The following is a 20964-nucleotide window of genomic DNA, read 5'->3' as shown; positions in this document are numbered from 1 at the left end:
GCTCAAACCCCATGTGGGGCTCTGCACTCTGTGGGAGTCTACCTGAGATTCTCTCTCTCACTTTGCCTCTGCCTCTCTCCACTGCTCTCTCATTGAAAAAAAACAAAAAACCCCCAAAACATAGATTTCCTAAAAGTTCCACAATTCTGAAATGTAGATTAGTTTAAAAAGGTAATATAAATATAATATTAAATATGAGATTACTAGAACCAGTTAGGTGTTCTTTTGATGTTCCACTATATTCTTAAAAAACAAAACAAAACACAACAACAACTTTGCTTTTCCTGATTTCAAAAGAAATACATTCCTCACAGAAAAAAAATGGAAAATAAAGAAAAACATGGAAAAGGAAAAAAAGTCACCAGTAATTAATTGCTCCACCTAGATAAAAAACTCTACTTATATTTTGGAGGCTATCTTTCTAGTTTTGGTTTTTCCTAGCAACAGCAATTATTTTCTTATTTTGTCCTTGGGCTAGCCTCCTCACAAAAAGTTGCGTACAAGGAATCTTACAGAACAGAGATCTAATAAATGGGATATAAAGTAACCTACCTTCCCTTCTACCCTTTTCTTATGATGGAAACACCTTATAATCTTTTTTGTCATATCTGGAATTGGTATACAAAGTCAGTGACTAAAGAAACACGTATTTGTTTTTAGCAAGATAAAAGAAACAGGAAAACCAAAAATATTCAGATAAATATTTTAATTAAATTATCACAGAAATCAAAGTTGTATATGGACACAACTATGTGTCTATACACAACTATGTGTGTGTATATATACCTATAAGACTATTTACAAATATGTAAACATACATATAAAGTCTAGAAAGGAATATATAGAAATATGTGTTAGAGTATCAGGGTGATGTTTCTTTTTTATTAATTTGTAATATACTCAACAAACCACTACATTGAGGTAGGACTATTTTGACGTTAGAGAATCTTATACAAATGAATTTGTTCAAGAGCTTCTCTGTCAATATGGTTTTCTGGGTATACGTTGTAGTTCAGTGGTACCTCTTCAACCCAGGAAGATAACTGTATATTAATCTGGAAGGAAAAAAGATGATAAACATACATGAAAAATGCAGAATCATCCTGTTCTCTGGAACTTTAAGAAATCATGATGAACTAAGTCATTGAAGATGACAGAATTTTTTTTTTTTTTTTTACAATAAGGAGGACTAAGTTTACATGGTGTCACATGAACAATTCTTTGTTGTACTACATGGTAGGTCTGTGGGTTCAGCATTTAATTTACTGTGATTTTGGAATTTGAAAGAATAAAGAAAATAAAGAATAGAGTAATTGTCTTAACGTAACTAGTTTAATAATTATCATTAGGTTTAAACAATAAAAGACTAAAACAACAAAGAATACACAGAGAACAGAGCAAACTGTTCATACATACACAGTGATGGTGTTAAGGGGTTGCGTGAGAGGGGCTACTCTCCTTCTAGAACCTTCATCAGGCCCTTCCCTTACATTGACTGCTCTCTCCTTCGCAGGGAGCCTGCTTCCTCCTCTCTCTCTGCCTGCCTCTCTGCCTACTTGTGATCTCTGTCTGTCAAATAAATAAATAAAATCTTAAAAAAAAAAAAAAAAAAGGAGTCAGCTCCTTAACTGACTGAGCCACCCAGGTGCCCCTTGGAGACCATATATTTTAAAAGACATATTTTTATAAGCACGAGAAGTATGGTAGGATTATACCACACATGAGATGGGTCTCTCCTGGACAACACTTAAGTGAAGGGGACGGGGAGATTAACATCTTTCTTTATATATTTCAAGATTATTTCCCTTGTTATTACAAATATGAACTACTTTTATAATTTGGATTGACAAAAATTTCTTAAGAAAGTGTTATTGATGGTTCAGTTTTTTTTTTTTTTTTTAAAGATTTTATTTATTTATCTGATAGAGACAGAGAGAGCAAGAGAGGGAACATAAGCAGGGGGAGAAGCAGGCTTCCCTCTGAGCAGGGAGCCCAGTGCAGGGCTTGATCCCAGGACCCTGGGATCGTGACCTGAGCCGAAGGCAGATGCTTAACTGACTGACCCACCCAGGAATTCTTGTTCCTTTTGTTGTAAGGGGAAAGTTATGATGTGGGTGTTCTAAGCCTCTTGCAAACATTTAGTAGCATTTGTTAACCTAATACTGTAAGACCCCAGTTGGAAAAACTGGTTGGAGCAGCAAAGGACTCTATATCAAGATAGGAATTACAATTTCAGAGCTCTTGGGGCCAATGAACAAACCACAAACCAGTTCTTAGGCTCTAAGTTACTGCTCTTTCTTTCTTCAGACAGAACATCTCTAGGATATAGTAAGAGCTATCAGAAGAAAGTAGGAGAAAAGTTTTGACAATAAAAATGCTGGAATAGGGGGTCCCGGGTGGCTCAGTCACTTAAGCGGTTGCCTTCAGCTCAGGTCATGATCCCAGGGTCCTGGGATCGAGCCCTGCATCAGGCTCCCTGCTCAGTGGGGTCTGCTTCTCCCTCTCCCATGCCCTCATGCCTCCCCCCATCACTCTCTCGTGTGTGCAATCTCTCTCTAATAAATAGATAAAATCTTAAAAGAAAAATTATTGGAAAGAGGTTTACATACCTGAAGGCCTGACAGAGAATCTTCAAGACTTGGTACTGTTACTAATAATGATCCTTGTTTCCTTACATTATGGCTGATATGTTCCCAGGCTCTGCAACATATTAAAAATTAATATTTTACATTTTACCAGGCACTGAACACTTTTAAAAAATGAAGATCACAAGAGAAAGTGCAGCACAGGCAATACCCAGAAATCCAGATGGGCAAAATGTTTGCCTGCAAGAAATAGGATTGTAGCAACATATTAGAAACTGATAAGTTCTTCAGTTTCTGAAGGGGATAGTTGGCAAAATTGTGATGTTACAACACTGAAGAGATTTTAACAAGATGAGGATTTGTGTTACTACGAGGTACTGTTAAGGCCAAAACTCAGTTTTCAAAACCAATACACAAGTCAAAGCTGGGTCAGCAGTTAAAACCCTTTAACTCTTTTGATTTCTTTTGGTTGAGAGAGAGAGAGAGAGAGAGAGAGCATGGGAGGGGAGAGAATCCCAAGCAGGCTCAAAGCCCAGAGCACAGACCAACGTGGAGTTTGATCTCATGACCCTGAGATCATGACCTGAGCTGAAACCAGGAGTCAGAAGCTTAATTGACTGAGCCACCCAGGTGCTCCATAAACTCTTGATAAAGTGTGTCAAAACTGGTTCTGTGGAATGGAGAAGGGCTAAGAGGTAGAGATGGGGAAGAGTAGTGGAGAAAGGCCCCAGAAACCAGAAGCCAAGCAAAGACTAACAATAGAGCATGATATGTAGATTACATCTTTTAAAATAACACCAAGAGTGAAACTGTACTTTATTCCATTGTCCAAAATATTTTTTTTTGAAGATTTTATTTATTATGTATTTGACAGAGATCACAAGTAGGCAGAGAAGCAGGCAGAGAGAGGAGGAAGCAGGCTCCCTGCTCAGCAGAGAGCCCGATGCAGGGCTTGATCCCAGGACCCTGGGATCATGACCTGAGCCAAAGGCAGAGGCTTTAACCCACTGAGCCACCCAGGCACCCCTGGTTGTCAAAAAAATTTAATGGGAAGACTTTTGGGCAACATGGCAACGGCGGAGTTGAGTGGGACCAGCCACGTTGAAAGCATGATGAAATGCCACGTGTGTTTACACGTACCACAGGACCGCACCTGCCCAGCTCTAATTCCGTGCAGACACGAGCTGGCTTTCTCTACGTGCGTGAGTGTTGAGAGTAACCCCTACTACTGGCGGGCAATGGGCAAGCAAAGCAGAGATGAGCAGCCCTTGCAACAGGCAGGTGAGCAGCGCATTTCTTTCCATTACAGCAATGGTTATTAGGTTTAGTATTCTGGAGTTCATTAGGCAAAATGATAACAAATGTTCTTTTCCTCAGGCTAGATCTAAAATCATGCAGCAGTGCTTGATAATAGTCATTGTGCGTGGGCTAGAGCTATTGTTTTGATGTGGTTCCTTAAAAACAACGTATTTCGGGACGCCTGGGTGGCGCAGTTGGTTGGACGACTGCCTTCGGCTCAGGGCGTGATCCTGGAGTCCTGGGATCGAGTCCCACATCAGGCTCCCAGCTCCATGGGGAGTCTGCTTCGCTCTCTGACCTTCTCCTCGCTCATGCTCTCTCTCACACTCTCTCTCTCTCAAATAAATAAAAAAAATCTTTAAAGAAAAAAAAAAAAAACAAAAAAACAACGTATTTCAGAAGTTTATTTAATAAGAATGAAGAAGCTGACTAAATTGGCGTGGTTGGCCATGACTCTCCGAATAGCGCTTGCTGCTTCTGGCAAGCTGACCTGGCAGCTCTAGGTGTTTCACCTGCTCAGGAAACGCACTGAGGCACCTTTGAAACCAACAATTACTCAACAAATCGGGGGTGTTACTCCTCAATGAGATAGGAATTATTCGGAAGCCTGAGTCTTTCCTGAGTACACATGTCCTATTTTTAGGATATATTTCTGTTTTCTCTTATATACTAACTCCTATAGCAGTGTCATTCTACTTGTCCCAGATTCTCATTAAGACAAATCCTTGGAGGCTATATGAGGTAGCATCATTCTTTTTCATTCAGTACAATACAGATTTAATGTATGTAAATGATAATGATTCCAATGTCAGAATGCTTTACTGGGTCTCCTAAACATTCTCCTCTATACTGTCATTCATGGCTATAACCTACCTATATTTCAAATCCATTGCACTAGACTAATTTAGGAGAAATGACTGAACTAATACACGTGGCCAATACCTAGTCACTGAACAATGTCGAGTATGTGAATGAATGTACCAAGAAAGCTTTTAAAACAACCCAAACATTCAGTATTTCTGGTGCCAAGTTCACCAGTGACTTTTATCATTCTTCAGCAGTCAAAATCGTTCTGTAATGAAACTCCAAAGCCTTTAAGGTGTTTTTCTCTTTTAACTTCTTACACAACATAAACCTGGTAATATTTCATTCTCCAAAAATTATGTAATGTTTTGGCTACTGGTCATTAACTTAAAAAGGTGAAAAGCTAATCATACTTTGTCCACTGGAAATTAAGCTAAAGAGGGCTATGATTAAGACAACTTTGCTCATGTTGTGTTTTTGGTCTTCAGCCTGTGACCAAAAATTGTCACCTATTCTGGCTAAGCTTTGATTATGTGATTAGCTTTCTTTCTAACTATTTTCTTTTTTTTTTTTTTTAAAGATTAAAAAAGTTTTTTTATTTATTTGACAGAGATCACAAGTAGGCAGAGAGAAAGCAGAGAGAGAGAGGGGGAAGCAGGCTCCCCGCTGAGCAGAGAGCCTGATGCAGGGCTCTATCCCAGGACTCTGGGATCATGACCTGAGCCGAAGGCAGAGGTTCTAACCCAGTGAGTCACCCAGGCGCCCCTTGAACTAGTTTCTTTTTAAAATATTTAAGCTGTTAATTTCATGGTGACCTTAACCTACTAGTAATGGGTATGGCATGTGTGTGTGTATGTATGTGAGACAGAGAGTTGGGGGCAGGGGAGAACATAGAAGGTAAAAGGGTGGCAGGATAAAGAGGGTTTCACCATTCAGGATTTCACTCTGTATTAACTATTTATGGTCTACAATTATATGTCTTTTTATTTCTCTGCAGTATAAACCTTACTGATGCCCAATCTAAACATTTACGTAATTCCATTTCGTATGTAAGGAAAGGGAGTTTTCCTTCAACTAGACATATATCATTATGTTTAAAAAAAAAAAAAAAAAAGTCAGGATTCCTAACTAGCTAGAAAATCAATGTCTCAGACTATGGACCACAGGAATTTTCTAATTAGAGGGACTGACTGGTCCTGAGCATCAAACTGTGGCAGAGAAGTAAAAAAAAAAGAGATCATAGATATGCTAACTTTTCTATTCCCTGAAAAGAAATAGTTTTAGGAACTAAAGAGTTTTAGGAACCTATGATTACCGCCTTAAAAATACTTTTAAAGTTTGACAACTAATCACTATTTTGGTTAATATTCTTATATCTTCTATCACTTATAGAAATTATTTCCCAAAATTTTGTGATAGGATAGCATATGACATGTTTTTTCAAAAAAACTAAAATGGAGACAGAAAAGAGTAAGTATAAATGCCTATCAGGAATGGTTATCTTATTGCATCCCTGATTGCTAAGCAAATGCTTGGGTCATGATATCATTTAATATGTACCCCCCATTAGATGTAATATTTTACAAAGTTAGACAAAGTTTATTTTTGTTTTATGCGTAATACATTTCCTTATTAACATAATCTTATTGAGGTTGTTTTCAAAAAGTTAAATATGAAAATATTTCTACTTTACCAATCCCTTTTCTAAAAACAAAGATATTTAGTAATCTCTATACCCAATGTGGGACTTATACTCACAACCCCAAGATCAAGTCACATGCTTTACCAACTGAACCAGCCAGGCACCCCACTAATCCCTTTTCATACTTTGCTGAACATATTTTAACAGCCTTTTTGCTTGCATAAATAACATACCTGGCCTGTTCTGCCTCATCAAGAAAATATTCGAAGACATTATTCATGATAATAACATCAGCATTTTGCAGAAGTGAACCCTGGGTACAGATGTCCGCATGAAGCACCTAAAGAAGAGTAAGTTCACTTGAGAAAACAAAGATAACCACAGAAGATATAGTTATGGGTTCAATGACACGAGGCACTATGAGAAGTTAACCATAATTACAATGGGAGAAAGAACAGTCTATTTAATAGTATCACCTGTGGGAAATACTTAGTATCTAATTAAAAACCATAACCTTGTGAAAATTTGTTTTAGATAGATTTATTTACATAGTCATATAATTATAGTATTTCGATCCCTAGTTTGGAGCTTTTTCCACTATGACCATATGATTAATTGTAAGAGACAAAGGCCCTAGGTTCAAACTCCGGCTCCATCATCAACTGAGTCTGTACACTTAGGCAGTCAGTGTCCTCATAAGTAAAATGGAATAGTATCTGTCCTGATTCACAGAATCCAATGGGATCATATCAAATCTATAAAAGTAATTTATATATTATAAAATGTTAATACAATACTTTTATTGGCTTTGTCTGACTTTTTGCCTAAAATTTACTTGATTCATTTATCCAAAGAAGCAAATAAAACAATTTACTTAAAAATTATATGCTTCACACCCAAAACAATAAAATACCTACGAATAAACTTAGCCAAAGAGGTGAAAGACCTGTACTCTCAAAAGTATTAAACACTGGGGCGCCTGGGTGGCTCAGTGGGTTAAAACCTCTGCCTTTGACTCCGGTCATAATCCCAGGGTCCTGGGATCCAGCCCCACATCAGGCTCTCTGCTCAGCAGGGAGCCTGCTTCCTCCTCTCTCTCTCTCTGCCTGCCTATCTGCCTACTTGTGATCTCCGTCTGTCAAATAAATAAATAAAATCTTTTAAAAAAAAAGTATAAAACACTGATGAAAGAAACTGAAGATGACACAATGAAATGGAAAGACATCTTATGCTCATGGGCTGGAATAACAGAAATTGTAACAAAGTCTACACTACCCAAACCAATGTACAGATTTAATGCAATCCCTATCAAAATACCAACTGTATTTTTCACAGAACTAGAAAAAGCCAATCCTAAAATTTGTATGGAACCACAGAAGATCCCAAATAGACGAAGTAATCTTAAAAAAGAGAAACAAAACCGGAGGCATCACAATTTCAGATTTCAATTTAGATTACAAAGCTGTAGTCATCAAAGCAGTATGGTACTGGCATAAAAACAGATCCACAGATCAATGGAATAAGAAATAAGCCCACAATTATACAGTCAATTAATCTTTGACAAAAGAGGCAAGAATATGCAACAGGAAAAAGACAGTCTCTTTAACAAATGGCTCTGGGAAAATTGATCAGCCACAAGCAAAAGAATGAAACTGGACCACTTTCTCACAGGATGAATGGAAATAAACTCAAAAGGGAGTAAAGACCTAAATATGAGACCTGAAACCATTAAAATCCTGGAAGAGATCACAGACAATAATTTCTCTCCCACTGGCCACAACAATATCTTTCTAAATAGGTTCCCTGAAGCAAGGGAAACAAAAGCAAAAGTAAACTATGGGGACTATATAAAAATAAAAAGCTTCTGCACAGCAAAGGCAACAATCAACCCAACTAAAAGACAACCTCTTGAATGAGAGATGATATCTGCAAATGACCGATGTGATGAAGGGTTGGTATCCAAAATATATAAAGAACCTGCACAACTCAACACCAAAACCCCAAATAATCCAATTTAAAAATGGGCAGAAGACATTAACAGACATTCCTCCGAACAAGACACACAGTCAACAGACACATGAGAAGATGATCAACAGCACTCATCATCAGGGAAATGCAAATCGAGACTACAATGAGGTATCATTTCACACCGGTGAGAGTGGCTAAAAACAAAATCACAGGAAACAAGTGTTGATGGGGATGTAGCAAAAAAGAACCCTCTTGCACTGCTGGTGGGAATGCAAACTGGTGCAGCTGCTGTGGAACAGTAGGGAGGTTCCTCAAAAAGCTAAAAAACATAATGACCCTATATCCAGCAATTGCACTACTGGGTATTTATCCCCAAAATACAAAAAACACTAATTGAAAGGGATACATGCACCCCGGTATTTACTGAAGCATTATTTACAATAGCCAAATTACGGAAGCAGCCCAAGGGTCCTTCAACAAATGAATGAATAAAGATGTGGGACCTCTATCTATCCATCCATCCATCCATCCATCCAGGGATATTTAGCCATAAAAAAGAATGAAATCTTGCCATTTGCAATGACATGAATAGAGCTAGAGTGTATAATGCTAAGTGAAATAAACAAATCAGAGAAAGACAAACACCATATGATTTCATCCATATTTATTTATGAGTGGAATTTAAGAAACAAAACAAGCAAAGGAGAGAAATATTAAAAAAAAAGTAGAGAGAGACAAACCAAGAAACAGACTCTTGGCTGGAGAGAACAAACTGATGGTTACCAGAGGGGAGGTGGGTGGGGGAGTGGGGGAAACAGACGATGGGGATAAGAGTGCACTTATGATGAGCGCGCACTTATGATGAGCGCGAGTAACGTGCAGAACTGCTGATTCACCGTAGAGTACAACTGAAATACAGCACTGTATTTCAACTACGTAGGAATTAACATAACAAACTTAATAACAAAAAATTGAAACTATATACCTCAAAAAAATTAACTTGACCACAATCAACAAGTCTTACAGAGCATAAGCAATGTAACAAGAGAAAACATCTATTTTCTCAAGTGCAAAACAAACCACTTTTATTTTAAAAGGAAGAGAAAAAGTTTATTTTGTATTAGAGGACTTTTTTTGGTCTTACAAATAAACAGTATTTAGAATGTTGTGGGGTCTGATTCTTAACATATTTTATTCTCTTTTTTAAGTAGGAAAAATACTAAGATAATTTACATTAAGTGGGCCTCTAGTTTCTGAAACACACCTTTAACATGTTCCTGAACACACAGAGAACAATCACTTTATTAATAAACTTTCTAAACATGCTGCTGAGATATGAAATAGACATGCAAATTAACCTACTGATATACCAGTTTCCTCTTTTTCTTTCCCATCTCTGTTCACTCTCCCACACCCCACAGATATGGTAAAAAAAAGAATAAATTATTAAATTAAATTAAATTAAATTAATTATGGCAACCAAGAGAGGTCCCATGGAAACCCCCCAAAATGGCTCTGGACAAACTGGAATGCTACTAATGCAAAGGCTGCATGGTAACGAAAATCAATTCAACCAATTTTTTTTTTTTTTTAAAGATTTATTTATTTATTTGGCAGAGAGAGAGAGAGAGATTACAAGCAGGGGGAACAGCAGAGGAGAGGGAGAAACAGGCTCTCCACTGAGCAGGGAGTCTGTTGTGGGACCCGATCCCAGGATCCTGATCTGAGGTGAAGGCAGACACTTAACTGACTGAGCCACCCAGGTGCCCCTAACCAATTTCTAATGGGTACTTTCTAAATACAAGATACTCTGGAGGGTGACACACCATGAGGAATGAGATACAATACCTACACTCAAATATGTTATATTCTAGTAATGGGATGAAACAGCTATGCTGGTAACTCTAAGTGACATCAAAGGAATAAGCGAGATATGAATAAAGAATAAACAAAATAATGAATAAAGAAAAATAAAGAATTTAAGCCAATGGGTCTTTCATGTAAAGATAGCGCATAAGACACATGGCATGTACGCATACGCTTTCCTGAGACCTCATTATAACAACAGTATAGGGTTTTTAGAAAAGAAGTATATACCCACAAGGATGGGGGAAATGGGAAAGGAAATAACAGAGATAAAATTTTGTAAGTTAGGAAAAAAAGAGAAACTAATAAGGAATTTAGGAGACCAGAAAAACCTGATTTTTAAGCTAGACAGATAGAAAGCTAAGGCCCAGACTTGACTTTTACTGCAGAATCTCAAAAAGGCTCACAATTGATGGCACCAGCTATTTCTGGGTGAAGGAGTAGGGAGAAATGCTAAAAATAAGGTAATTGGGTTGAAAGTCAGTTTTAGAAGTACCCAGACCCCCAGAGGACTTTCTTATACCGCAGCAAAAGAATAGAGGTTTATTCTCTGGGAAAGATAAAACAAAGGTGTCTGGGTCAGGGGAAAGCAGGACTAGCTGAAAGAAAGGCTAATGCCCTGAAAACAAGGGCAGTAAGGCAGACAGGATGTTGTAAATCCTTTACGTTTCACTTCTTCTCCTCTACCCCTCAGGGTAGGATGTTGTTGGCCACTCAGTAAGGAGCCTGGAAAGGTTTTCTCTGAGCAATCAGACCAGCCCAAGAGGAAAGATCTTAATATACTTCATCAGATACTCGCCAACTAATTAACCAGCCAAGGAAGATCACTCAACAGTGAAGCCCCCAATGCTCAGAATCCCCACTTCAGTGCTGAGAACTTCAACCAGCTTTTTTGTTTCTCACTCTTAAGTCTGAATGGACAGCGAAGGATATCTAGACTTCTGAGGAAAGTCCTATTAAAGAAGACCAAACAAGAACAAAAATAAAATGAAAAGCAGAGCCCGAGACTTAAGGCTACTTAGATTTCAAGATAAAAATAACCTGTATTTATATAAATTTATTTAAATTTAAAAATATGATAAATTTTAAAATAACCTAAAACAAACAAACAAACAAACAAACCCTAGAATTCCTTTCCGTTGATCTTAGGGCCTCTCAAACACAACTGTCTTTACCATCCAGGAAGGAAACTGTAAAGGTTGCCAATGAAATGGTATACAAACAGCTTTCTGTCATTGGGTTACTAACAGCCACCAGAGCCAACAGAAGTATGTGGGGTGGGGACTCATCCACGTATGCTCCGTTGAAAAGCTAGGGGTAAAAAATCTTTTAATATGTAAATAAATGCATTTAACATACCTTTATCATCTTCTTTAAAAAAATAAAATAAAAATAAGGTACTGGATCTCCATTTATTTATTAATTAAAAGATTTATTTATTTTAGAGAGAGAGAACATGCATGGTGCGGGGGTGGGGCGCGGGGGTAGAGCGAGAAGGAGAATCGCAAGCAGACTCCCTGCTTAGTGCCGAGCCCTGCGAGGGCCCATCCCACAACCCTGATATTGTGACCTGAGCTGAATCGAGAGTCGGACACTCAACCAATGAAGCCACCCTGGCACCCCTTGACTGTCCATTTATAAACTAGGATTCTTAAGAGGTCAATTTTTAAATCTTAACTTTCAATTAAATCAACATTCCTCTTGTGTGATTCTTATTATGCCAAGAACAATGTGTTTCTGTTCACTAAATTGGGATGGTGAGAAAAATCCATGTATTTTTACTGTATGATAAATCTGCTTTAATCATTTTCCCCTCTATTTCTAAGAGAGACAAAGAGAGAGGGGAAAAAAGGAAGTTTGGAAGGAGGAAAAAAACATTTCCTTCAATAAAAAAGGGGAGGACTAGATCCTTAATCTTACCGAGATGTCTTTCAACACCTTAACACAAGAGATCCTTAGGTGCTCCCTATCTCCCCGCATTGCCATTAGAAGTGTAGGATCATCGTGAAAGGATAAGAATTACTGCATTAACCAAAAAACTTCCTTTTCCCTTTCTGGTTATTTTTGCCCTTACATATAGAGAAAGAGCTAAGTTCTGTTATAGCCCAACCAGGCCGTCATTCCACCTGAACTGCCATTCTGTGGCATCCACAGCTCTTCCTGGAAACTTAAGAAAAAGAAGATAAAGTACTGAGAGTATTACTTAACCTTTTTGTTCACTTTCATTAAGAGAGTTTCATTAAGTACACTTTTGACTTACATCCACAGATTAATGCTGCTACCCAAACTATACTATAGAGGAGATGAAGGATATAAGAAAAATTCTACTTTCTAATGGAAGTGGGGAGGAAAAGAAATAGGAGTGGAAGGTAATTATAATTAAATTCACCTTTATTGTTTTAAAGTACTAAGTCAACACAATGTTCTACACAGCAGCAACCAAGAATAGATCCGAAGATTTTCCAACTCTAATCTAGAAGAAACTTCGCTAAATGATGCTGTAAAATAGATAACAGAATATATATTTAAAAGGGTACCTTTAGGACAGCATAGGAAACATAGCCAATGATATTGTAATAACATTGTAGAGTGACAGATGATAGCTACTCTCCTGGTAAGCATTGTGTAACATAAAGACTTACCAAATCACCATGTTGTACACCTGAAACTAATTAACATTGTGTCTCAACTGTACTTCATTAGTAAAGAAATACATAAATAAAAGGGTACCTTTATTCTGTCAGTGAACTGGTATTTTTTTATGATCATTTCCTGCAACTGGCAAAAGTCTCCATTCAATTCTACTCCATACAGCTGCAGGGCTGAACTATAAAGATAACCCTGAAAAAAATGAAGACATGACGCAAATGAATGAACTGTGAGTTCATTTCTATACCAAATTAAAAAAAATCAAACTTAAAATACAACTCAATAAAGTAAAAATAAAATGAAAGATAAATAACGTGTAATATATGTAGAACTTACAACTTCAAGAATTTAAAGATTCTTACTGATCAAGACCTTAATTGTAGTTTGTCAATTTCCATTATTTAAAAGTAATTTTATTTTGAAAGACTGATTTCTTACCTTTCCTGATAAAACAGTACATTAAGTAATGTACTGGAAATGAGAGAAGTAATCCCATACAGATTCTTGTTTAATAGTCTATTCCTGTAATTTCTTGGGAAGGTACAGCAGGGGAAAGCAAGACAGGCATTAACCCATGGGGGATATAATGGAAAATCATGCACAGTCTGACACTAGAGGAAGGCGGCCAGAGATACGTCCTGTTTGGCTTAGGAAGTCAATCTGGCATCTGCCTAGTATAAACCACCAATTAGTTAACAAGGATTATCAAGAACTGATCAGATATTATTATGTATCCACAAAAAAGTAGTATGGATGGAAAGGTCAAGTCATATTCTGAGTATTACTTTACATCAAGTAACACCCACGTGTGAACCAAATTTGCATTTACAGCTCATGATAGATTTTTAGAATCCGTTCAACAGAGTGTAAGTAGGTACTCAAAAATTTTTTGTTGACTGAATCAGTAACCATATTAATATGGAGGAAAAATGAGAAAGACTATGTTTAAATTTCTTAACCCTGCCACGTAATGGCATAGCTGGGTTTCTTTCAGCTATGTACTTTTCTAACAAATCAAAAAATGGACAAGAGTGGAGCAAATATGGTAAATAATCATAATCTCTAATGTCTTCCAAAAAAGCCATTTGACAAACTGTATTTTCTATTATGGATATTGTTTTTAATTATAGAATAAAAGCCTTAACGCTGATAAATAAGCTAAGCACTAAAGAGTTAAGTGTTTCTGTTTGGAGCAGGCGAGGGATGCCAGGAACTGAGAGTTTCTGGCCTGGGCCTCTACTGCTGTTGGCCACATGTTTTAACAAGTCTGCTAATGACAACCAGAAACCACATTTAAGTTTTTTGATAAAACCATTTAGGAACATTACAAATACTCTTGATTTGAATTTTTTTTTTAAAAAGCCACATCGAAGTGGTATTTCAGACACAAATGTCTACATTCAAACTTGAATCACAGAAAATTGGACCAAGATGTGTCCTTGGGTATCATTTAGTTTATTTACAGGTGAGGAACGTGAAGCTGGGAGTATTAAGCAACTTTGTTATGGCCATATGCAATTTCCTAGGTCAAGTAAACTTTATAAGAGCTTTTTTTAAAGGATCTTACCAAAGCTATATACACTTATCAAAGTGTATAAAGTACACTATTTAACATATAGCACAAAGAAAACAGAGTTAGGAGGTCAACAGTGTTATAATAAAATAACAAAAGTGTTTTGAGGTCACCTGCTTCTGCTTTGCTGATAGTCCTTCATTCGTGTCACAGAGACAAACCAGTAAAGGAAATCAGAGAGCTGGCCTTTGAAATTCCAAATTCAGGATCATATTTTAACCTTATTATTCAGTTACTCTAATAAATAAAGCCAAGCTGTCACCTTGGATGGTGGCAGGCAAAACTGTTGCTAGCAGGAGGAGAAAGCATTTTCCAAATGTTGAATATGTCCACAAGCTGGACTTTACCCCATAAAGGACTGTGCCGAGCCTGGAGCCAACGTCAACCAAGACCTTTCCCGACAGATCAGGGAGTACATGATGATAAATGAACTTCAATTCCATGAGGGAGAAGGAATGAGAAATAAATCCTGGAGAATTAGAACAGAATAAACATCAAATTGTCAAATTTTGGTTGGGTACTAAACATTTGATTCTGTATTTCTAATTCTTTTATCCATATTTATAACATCTATTTCACGTTTTTCTCTTCTAAACCAATGAAAGGAATTCAGAGACTATTTAGAAAAAATTAATGTGACAATTTTGCACTCATTCACTCTGAGCTATATTAGAGAAGAATAACCATGAAGTCTCTCACATTTATTTTTTATTTTTCAAGATTTATTATTTATTTCAAGATTTATTTATTTCAGACCTGGGCTGAAACCAAGGGTCAGACACCTAACTAACTGTACCACCCAGGAGCCCCAAAGTCTCTGACATTTAAAAGGCCTCTAGGGAATAGCTACCCAGCAATGTGTCCCTTTCACTATGTCCCTCATGTCCTTCTTGCTGTTGATTAGAAGGTCCTTGGTTTTTCCCTTCCTTTCCCTATGACTGTTATTCTGTGGGATGCTCCCTACCTCCCATATCATCTGGCTTTCTCACCTTACCCCAGAGCAACCACAGAATACCCCCTTACCACTGCATGTAGACTACCAAATGAATGACCATCTCTGGAGTTGAGCAACATGGCAGCCCTGACCAACCTTAAATGTGTTCTGGAGCATAGGAGAGGGTGGTATGAAGGGAAGTGGATGTACGCCCACCAATCATTCTTATTTCCCTTAGTTTAACTGTTACAATTTTTAATTGCTACAAGCTTCCTAGACCAAATCAAATTATCTGGGAAAGCCTGAGTATATTTTTTAAAGACTTACAATATTATGTGCTACTTAATTTAATGGTCAGGAAGGAGAGAAACTTTGGCCGTAACTAAGAGATGGTGGCAAATGGAAGCAGGCAGGCTAATCTCTTGGAAGAAAATAAAGGGTGTGACTGGGGATGGGGGTGGGCTTAGACCACCATAGACTTATCTGCCCAGAATCCTCATCCTCCTTACTCCCTGTCAAATTAGTGCTTCAACCTTAAAGTCATCATTAGTGTCTTAAAGCTAGATAAGCTCCTTATCATCTAAGGAAGGAGAGTTCCACAAATGGTAGCTTTTTCAGGTTCACTGTGGTTGTATGGGCTGGCCTGCATACCCAGTCACTATTTACAATCTGATTTCTATGGGAAAATGCATCCTAACTTTCAGATTTTTATTTGTCAAATATATCTATTCTTTAAGCTTCTGTAAATCAGGGGCACCTGAATGGCTCAGGGGGTTGAAAGTCCAACTCTTGATTTTGGCTCAAGTCAGGATCTCAGGGTCATGGGACTGAGGCCCAAGTCAGGCTCTTTACTCAGGGGGAAATGTGTTGGAGATTGTCTCTCTCCCTCTGCCCCTCCCCATCCCTAAAATAAATAAATAAATCTTTAAAAAAAAAAGCAAACCTTCTGTAAATCAGATCTGATATGGTATTATAGTTATAATTCACTTTTTAGTTTTCCTTCTATTGTTCTTATCTAAGTCCTTTTCTAATCTGTGAATTTCAACCACCTCACGTGTAAACTTTAAGTACTATCTAAAGACAGAATCTTAAACAAGTAAATCAGGAAAGTTTAATCCCCTAATATTTGTATTAGCAGCATATTACAAATTTGGTAGTACTTAACTTTTGACAATGATGTTATTTAAGATCAGTAATAGGAATGTAAGATTACTTACCTGGAGAGGTAGGCCACTATAAGCAGTAACTCCATATCTAAGTGACCAGGAAGACTGAAATACTGTATCTAAAGTAACAGCCTAGGGGCACCTGGGTAGCTCTGTGGGTTAAGCCACTGGCTTTGGCTCAGGTCATAATCTCAGGGTCCTGGGATTGAGCACCACATGGGGCTCTCTGCTCAGCAGAGAGCCTGTTTCTCCCTCTGACTCTGCCTCCCTCTCTGCCTACTTGTGATCTCTCTCTCTCTCTCTCTCTGTCAAATAAATAAATAAATAAATAAAATCTTTAAAAGAATAAAGTAATAGCCTAGATGATCATATCCAATTTGAACACCGAATATATAAATATATATATATATTTAAAAGATTTATTTATTTGAGAGAGAGAGAGACAGAGCGTGCGCATGTGTGTGTGCGTGTGCATGAGTGGTAGGGAGGGCCAGAGCGAGAGGGAGAGAGAATCTCAAGCAGATTCCCTGCTAAATGTGGAGCCTGATGCAGGGCTCAATCCCACAACTCTGAGACCATGACCTGGGCTGAAATCAAGAGTCTGACCCTCAAATGACTGAGCCACCCAGGCACACCTTAACAAAGAGTTAACATATTTGCAACATGAGGTCAGTCTCGTTTCCCATTTGGGACCCAGGTGCTCCATCTGAGGGGCAGAGATGCAGGAGACCTTTTGTCACTAGAGTTGTCCTCTGTTATGGATAGGAGATGTTCTACTAGGTCAAATCAAGGCCCGAATAGACCTTTCTCAAGACTATCTCTGGCCTCTGAATCCGTGCCTATCCAACAATACCTGCCTTCTTAAGTAGATGCTTTTATTGGGACATTTCAGCCCCCTTGCAGTTATAGTTCTCATTCTAAGTGAACCAGTATCGTGGTTTACCTCTGAATCTCTCTGAAGTAAGGAAAGTATAAGTTGGTTTCCCTAAACGCAGTCACTTGTGATTAGTTTCTGGACCTGAAAAGTCACCTCTGATTAAACAGTTTCTGTGAAAAGCAGAGCTGCTTTCCTTGGTGACATCCTCTGGCGCAGCTTCCCTGGACAATATTACACTTCGGTCTCCCTAACCTCAGTAATTGGTAATGGCTACGCTGCATGGTTGGCCTTTTCCTTTCAAAAAACTCTGAATGACTTGGTCAAGAATTTGTGTTCTGGTGACATGTACACGCACAGTCCCCAGGTTTGCATACTCGAGGGCCTACCTAAAGGAGCCGTCTGGTGTGAGCCACACACCATGCAGTAGTTTCTGCTCATTTTTCCTTCCTCACATAATGAATCAATAAAGTCTTCATCATAAAGGAATGCATCAACGTGAACTGTGGGTTCTGGCTGCTGCCGTATCTGGTGGAGAGAAGAACTTCAAAAGAAACGAAGTACAAAGGAGTCTCTTTTCATTGCTAAATAAGGCAAAACATCAGTGCTTCATATGCTAAAATTCTGAAAGCAGCAAGGCACAGAAAGACAAGTTTCATTTATCACAGAGCCACCCTACTCTTCTTTCTGGTTTTCTGTTTTTGTTTTGTGAAACACTAGCAACTTTTAATTTGACCTGTAATGACACAAAACATGGCTAGGTGAAATATATAAAATTTGAATTTAAGGAATATTTCAGTGACTATCTTGTCCATCCTGGGTTGTACGTTTTATGAATAAAGAAACTCCTACTCAGAGATTTCTCTAAAGAAATGACATGAGAGGGGTGCCTGGGTGGCTCAGTGGGTTAAGCCACTGCCTTCGGCTCAGGTCATGATCTCAGGGTCCTGGGATCGAGTCCCGCATCAGGCTCTCTGCTCAGCAGGGAGCCTGCTTCCCTCTCTCTCTCTCTGCCTGCTTCTCTGTCTACCAATAAACAAATAAAATCTTAAAAAAAAAAAAAAAAAAAAGAAATGACATGAGAGAGCAAAGAACTGAAACTAATAACCAGGTCTCCTGAGTCCTGTGTATCAGTGACTGACCCATCAAAATACTTAGCAGTAAGCTCTGCCCAGAGGCAGAGTTTTCAAATAATTAAAACATTGGTAAAATTTCATGCTTACAATGAATAGCCCTTTATTAATACTGGTAATACATGATATAATAGTAAGTGGCTATGAAGAATAAAATGTCTGATTCCTTTCACCTTAATTATAACAAAGAACCAACCTATCTACTTATCTACACCTACCATACACACACATCTATATTGTAAGTGTGTAAAATGTATGGACATACACAAGGACTAGAAGGAAATAATGCAAGATAAAAACAGTTTGTTAGAAGAGGGGATTATGGGTGAAACATTACATTCGATGAACACTTTTTGTTTCATATACTTTGGTATATCATGTTACTGATAGGACTGACTTATTAAAAACATCCAAACTATACTACAAATATTGCTCTCAGTTTTTAAACTATCCGCTATTTTCCACCTCTGGGAATGACTCTGACTGATGATATTATTAAGATTTGCTAAGTGCTCACAATGTGCACAGCACTATTGAAAATCTACAGGATCTGGTTCCTCTGCTTCAGAATCTACACAGTGAAAAAATAAAATTGAGGGTTGCTGTTTTCAGACTGGTGGGAGAAGAGATTATTATCAGCTTTGTTTCAGGAAACAATATTCCTAGCATATGCCCTCCAGAAGAGTTGACATTTGAAGGGGACTGAATGAGGGGGTTGTCTGGAGAAGAAAAATGAGAACTTCTTTTAGGAATGAAGGAACAGAATTTGCAAAAACTATATAGCATAAAAGGAGGAGAAGGAAACAAAGAGATGAATTTCACCTTTGATAAAAGTTGGGGATATTGAACAGGAAAGAGAAAACCAGGACAATGATGGAGACAGGGCCAGATAACTGTTGGGCCTTGTTTTTTGGGGGGGGGGCACTGAGTGGGTAAAAACTGAGAGCTGGCAAACAGGATGCCCTGAAAAATACCTGTTGAATGAATGGGGAGCCAGAGGACTATGGACTTGAAAGAATTAGGGACATCATTGAAGCACCAAATGAAAAACTGTCTAAAGCAGAATTCAGGACTAATTGGATCAGAGAGGCTGTAGGATTAGGGAAGAATAGAAGAAGCCTCAAGTAGCACTAAGAGTAAATTAGGGGGGGGACGCCTGGGTGGCTCAGTTGGTTAAGCAGCTGCCTTCAGCTCAGGTCATGATCCCAGAGTCCTGGGACCCAGTCCCACATCTGGCTCCTTGCTCGGCAGGGAGCCTGCTTCTCCCCCTGCCTCTGCCTGCCATTCTGTCTGCCTGTGCGCCCTCTCTCTCTCTGTCTCTCTCTCTCTCTGACAAATATATAAATAAAATCTTTAAAAAAAAAAAAAAAAGAGTAAATTAGTGTATTTACTTTTTGGAGGGCTAGATGTTCTGAAGAAAGCATGGTTTCTAGAGGTAAGCAATTCCGAAGGTCCTCTGCTATGTTCTTCAGCATAGTGTCATTATTATCTTGAGTGAATTCATCAAAGTCTCCTGGAAAAAAAAAAAAGGAGAGAAATATCTTTTTTATGGTTTTGGTCATACCTAGGCTAAGTGAACAGAACGGCCATATTTTCTACCATCAATTATAGTATCAAATTTTTCTTTCTTTTTTTTTTTAAGATTTTATTTATTTATTTGACAGAGAGAGATCACAAGTAGGCAGAGAGGCAGGCAGAGAGACAGGAGGAAGCAGGCTCCCTGCTGAGCAGAGAGTCCTATGAGGGGCTTGATCCCAAGACCCTGAGATCATGACCTAGGCTGAAGGCAGAGGCCTAACCCACTGAGCCACCTAGGGGCCCCATAGCATCAGTTTATAGCAATAAATAAACCTTTTAACCAATGAAATATCTAAATTGTAACAAATATTTCACTTCAAATATTGAGTTTTTCCTTTCCTAAACTGCTTGAAAATACAAAACTTGACTATTTCAGCCTGTTTGCAAAAGACAAAAAGTACTTAAAAACTATATATATTTATTATATATATTTTAAATTACATTATATATATTTATATGTGATATATATATATATACTGTAATACTATATATAATATTTTAACTATTTTTACTCAAGAGCAGTACTGTCATTAGTTTGTAGGGTCTTAAACTCACCAGTAAGTAGTTAAATATTCTTTCTCTCACTATGCAGATCTGAGAAGTACAGGAAGCATCACAGAAATTACTAAAATAACTTTAATCTGAATACCCCCGATACCAATAAAATGTACCTAAGACTCTAGATAATAAGTTCTAACAGCTGACACCAACTATATAATGAACTTTACAATAAACATGTGGCTCTGCTGCGCTTGAGCAGCAGATAAAAAAAACAAACAAAACATAAGGGCTATTTATGATGGCTATGGTGTACTTTTGGATGATCTGGCAAAAAGGGGAGGGGGAGGCAACAGAAGGGAGAATGTGTGTAGCAATAAAGAGGGAGGCTTGGT

At 37.9% G+C, this 20964-nt stretch overlaps 1 protein-coding gene across 4 annotated transcripts in view; it reads right to left on the bottom strand.

Annotated features, from left to right (window-relative positions):
- Positions 1–689: 689 nt before the first annotated feature.
- LOC122894084 overlaps positions 690–20964 on the bottom strand; it is a 36197-nt gene continuing 15922 nt past the window's right edge. For all 4 annotated transcript variants that reach the window (XM_044231435.1, XM_044231436.1, XM_044231438.1 and 1 more), the window contains 7 exons: positions 19885–20006; positions 17750–17888; positions 14734–14855; positions 12895–13005; positions 6564–6670; positions 2610–2700; positions 690–1055 (listed from right to left, as the gene is read on the bottom strand). In XM_044231435.1, coding sequence (XP_044087370.1) covers positions 939–1055; positions 2610–2700; positions 6564–6670; positions 12895–13005; positions 14734–14855; positions 17750–17888; positions 19885–20006 — 809 coding nt within the window. In that variant the 3' untranslated portion in view covers positions 690–938. The remainder of the gene's footprint in view (positions 1056–2609; positions 2701–6563; positions 6671–12894; positions 13006–14733; positions 14856–17749; positions 17889–19884; positions 20007–20964) is intronic.

Source organism: Neovison vison, chromosome 13 (genome assembly GCF_020171115.1).
Source record: "Neovison vison isolate M4711 chromosome 13, ASM_NN_V1, whole genome shotgun sequence".
In the NCBI taxonomy this organism is placed as follows: Eukaryota; Metazoa; Chordata; class Mammalia; order Carnivora; family Mustelidae; genus Neogale; species Neogale vison.
Note: the sequence above shows the minus strand (reverse complement) of the source record. Positions and strands in the feature narration are given on the sequence as shown.